Source organism: Nelumbo lutea, chromosome 8, assembly GCF_056320005.1.
Source record: "Nelumbo lutea isolate HS-2025 chromosome 8, American lotus-T2T, whole genome shotgun sequence".
Taxonomy (NCBI): Eukaryota; Viridiplantae; Streptophyta; class Magnoliopsida; order Proteales; family Nelumbonaceae; genus Nelumbo; species Nelumbo lutea.
The window spans coordinates 28,026,743-28,030,336 of NC_142691.1; the positions used below are offsets into that span (position 1 = coordinate 28,026,743).

Sequence of the window (3,594 nt, forward strand, 5' to 3'; positions counted from 1 at the left end):
TAGCAGCAACCCCAATGTTTTTTCTTAGGTTGTATTTGGTTGCAATGCAAAGATTTGGGTGTAAACTTTGATTCATTTTTACCTTACAAACACAGACTTAGGATATTTTGTCTGGGGCTTTCCGCTTGAAAATGCAAAGCAACACCCAAACAAGTGAGTTTCTTATAATTTACCTAATGCTCAGTTTGGAAGGAGTACAAATACAATAATGTAGAGTGTAAAACCTTGTATTTTGTATTATTTTAATTAAGATCTGCGTTCTCCTAATTTGAAATAATATGCAACAGTCTGGATTCTGGAACCCACAACGGCGCTAAAAAGAACAGTGAAAGCAATAAGCAACTTGGAAGTCTGAACACTTGACTTTCGATAGAATGGCCTCGATTTTTTGCCTATAAATCAAACACCCAACACTGCTTCTACTTCACAGTCGATCTAATTATCTAGCAAGTGAACAGAGTGTGTTGTCTTAGGCATATTAGCTTGGTTAAGATGAGCATGTTTGGTTCATTTTACTCCCTTACCTCTGAGGAGGAAGCCATCATTCAACAAATCCAGCATGGACCGAAGAACCAAGACTTCGAGTTCAATCCTTTAATGGATGTCATCAACCAAATCTTCAAGCTAATCCCTTTCAGTTCCGGAATGGTGCGTTTCCTCTCCCTCGGTATGTCTCTGTGTGCGTGTGTATGTATGAGAGAGAGAGAGAGTGTGATTACGAATATAACAAAATGTAAGAATGTGATTTTGTCATTTTAGGGATTAGAGCAAAGTGGTCTTCAAGGATTGAATGACAAAAGAATCGTTACCTCAGTTGAGAGGCTTGAATTGCAGGACAGTATTCGTGGCACCATTCACTCGCTAAGTTGGGAGGTATCACCTATAGAGTACTTACTCTAGAAATCATTAGCATGTATATATATACCCTTTTTTCACTGCTCTAATTCCATAAACTGAATTCTTTCACAATTGGACAGATAACGTGTAAAGCTGCGTGTGGTATGAAACCCGATGAAGCTACGTTGGCCTTGTTTGATACTCTAAAGATGTACTCATGGGAAGCTAAAGTTGTACTGGTTATGAGTGCATTTGCCATGAACTATGGTGAGTTCTGGCTCACTGCACAACCCCTTTCGGATAACCCTTTGTTCACATCAGTTAGAATGCTCAAGCATTTTCCTTCCTTGCTCCAAACTAATTCTCGTTCCCTAAACTCTCGTTTCGAGCTTATCTCCAATCTGCTCCGTCGAGTGCATGCTATGGCCAATAACTTTATGGGGCTTAAACTCTACAAAACTCAGACAGATCGTTCGGTCAAACTGAGCCTTCAAATAGCTGTATACTACATCATCCGAAGCCTATATACCTGCATACGTTCGAATATGGTGTTAGTGAAAATGGGTGCAGAGTAAGTCTTGACTTATGTTTTGTTTCCTTAATTTCTTTTTGTTTTTTTTTTTCCGAGAGAAGATATACAATAAGATGTTATATTTTTGAAAGTCTTAACATATGTTAATTTAAGATATATATGATCTATGAGTATACGGTCATAATTTATTTCACTTGAACAAAATGGTTTTGAAAACGTTTTTTTTTTTCTCTTTTAACTTCCTTCCCTGCAATGTTTTAGGTACACAATGTCAGCCACTGATGATATCCATGATGAACTCACAAGAATCTACAACTTGGCGTCTCCAGTTCATAAATTTCTATGTGAATCATACATTACAGAGAAAGGTTAGACACTAATCTAACAAGGATCTCTCTCTCCCTCTCTGGAACTCCATCCATTTGATGTCTTGTAATCTAATAAAAGTTTTTAAGTTTGGAGAAATGTAAAAAACATGCTTGGAAATGCAGTTTAACATAAAAAGTGCTTTGCAGATTTCGCAGGGTATGAGGAAACCTTGAAATTCCAAACCCAATATGAAGACAATTTAAAACTAATTAAAAAGCTTTTCTCAACAGAAGAGCTGATCCTTTATCAACGTTCTGTCATGGAAAAGGTTTGATCGACTCACCAGAACTGTTTCCTCCAAATTCAATTTTAGGCTTTTAGCTTTTTTTTTCATCTTCAAAATTATGGTTCTCACGCTCAATGACTTTGGTGGTGCAGGTCAGCTTGGACAAACTCAAGGGCAAGTCCATTGCCTTCTTCATCTCAGATCTTATGGTCAATGCTGAAGAATTTTCAGCTCTCGCCGAGGCTTATAACATAATTAATCGAAAAGAAAGCTTTGAAGTAGTTTGGCTACCAATCGTGGATCAGGCCATTAAAACTCCAGAACAAAGTGCTGTTCAAGTAGCTGTTCAGATGCCATGGTTTTGCCTTCCCAACCCTTCATGCATTCATAAGTGCTTTGTATGGCACATCAAGTCAAAATGGAACTTCCATAGGAAGCCCATACTGGTAGTCTTAAACAAACAAGGTGTGATTAGCCACACCAATGCACTTCCAATGGTGAAAATTTGGGGTGCTCAAGCGTACCCCTTTTACGAAAAGACTGAAGTAGAACTTTGGAAGCGAGAGAGCGGAGGGGTTGATTTCTTGGTGAAGGGATTTGCACCTGATCTACCAACATGGGTACAACTGCACTCTCAAACACGGACTGATTTTTGCCTCTTTTCTGTTCTTTATAAATTTTACGTCGCAAGTTTTTGAATGCAATCATTCAATAAAGTTGGTCTACACTCACAATTTATTAATTGCTTCGCAGATTAAGGACGAGAAGATTGTCTGTTTCTATGGAGGTCATGATCTTGATTGGATAAGACGATTTGGCAAAGCTATGAGTTTTTTTACCAAAGAGACCAAAGTTCAAATGGAAACCATTTACGTTGGAACAAATCGGCGCAAAGAACGATTGGAAAAGATACTGAATTGCATTAGAAATGAAAAGTTATCAAGGGTTTGGGATGAGAAGACAATCCGTTCATTTTGGCATCGTATTGAAAGCATCTCCTACTCCAAGATGGCACACTGTAACGCATACCTTGAAGATGCAATCGTGAAAGAATTGATGATCATATCAAGTTATGATGACAATGAGGATGGATGGGCTTTGATGTTGGGAGGGTCTTCGGATCTTAATGCTGTGAGATTCAGTGGAAAACAATTATCCCTATTAATTAAGGACTTTGAAAAATGGGTTTCCGGACTCATCCGAGGGCATGAGGATTTCTTGACTGCGTTAAATAAATATGTACGACGCAGCCATACCTGCAGGTCACACTGTATTCGTCTGATTGTTCCAATAGGCGCAGTTAATAACATTCCAGAGACGGTAAAGTGTTCAGAGTGCGGCCGTTCCATGGAGAAGTACTTGCTCTACAAATGTTGCACTGAGTGAAAGATACGAGTGTTAATTTACCTGGGATTGGGATCAAAATACCAGTCAATTGTCCAATAAAAATGTTGTTAGTGTGCTTTTCCTTAGATGCTTTGGAATATCCAATAAAATGTTGTGTGTTAGATATGCAGGCTCTTCCCTATCCATATGTGGGATGGTGGGGTAGTCTTAATTTCCTTTGAATAAATTAAATCCAGCATGTATTGGGATTGATAATAAATTAATGAAATTTCTTTGTTTTGAA

The 3,594-nt window shown here is 38.2% G+C and overlaps 1 protein-coding gene across 1 annotated transcript; it reads left to right on the forward strand.

Moving 5' to 3' along the window:
• Positions 1–492: 492 nt before the first annotated feature.
• LOC148843593 (protein SIEVE ELEMENT OCCLUSION B-like) lies at positions 493–3,350 on the forward strand. The gene is made up of 7 exons (XM_088957433.1): positions 493–648; positions 760–873; positions 978–1,408; positions 1,631–1,737; positions 1,885–2,006; positions 2,117–2,584; positions 2,718–3,350. The coding sequence occupies exons 1-7, from the start codon at positions 493–495 to the stop codon at positions 3,348–3,350; spliced, it is 2,031 nt and encodes a 676-aa protein (XP_088813559.1).
• The last annotated feature ends 244 nt before the right edge of the window (positions 3,351–3,594 follow it).

Coding starts and splice junctions, on each gene's coding strand:
- LOC148843593 (XM_088957433.1), top strand. CDS start 493: ATGAGCATGTTTGGTTCATTTTACTCCCTTACCTCTGAGGAGGAAGCC. Junction 874..977: donor TTCACTCGCTAAGTTGGGAG/GTATCACCTATA, acceptor ACAATTGGACAG/ATAACGTGTAAAGCTGCGTG. Junction 1,738..1,884: donor ATCATACATTACAGAGAAAG/GTTAGACACTAA, acceptor AGTGCTTTGCAG/ATTTCGCAGGGTATGAGGAA.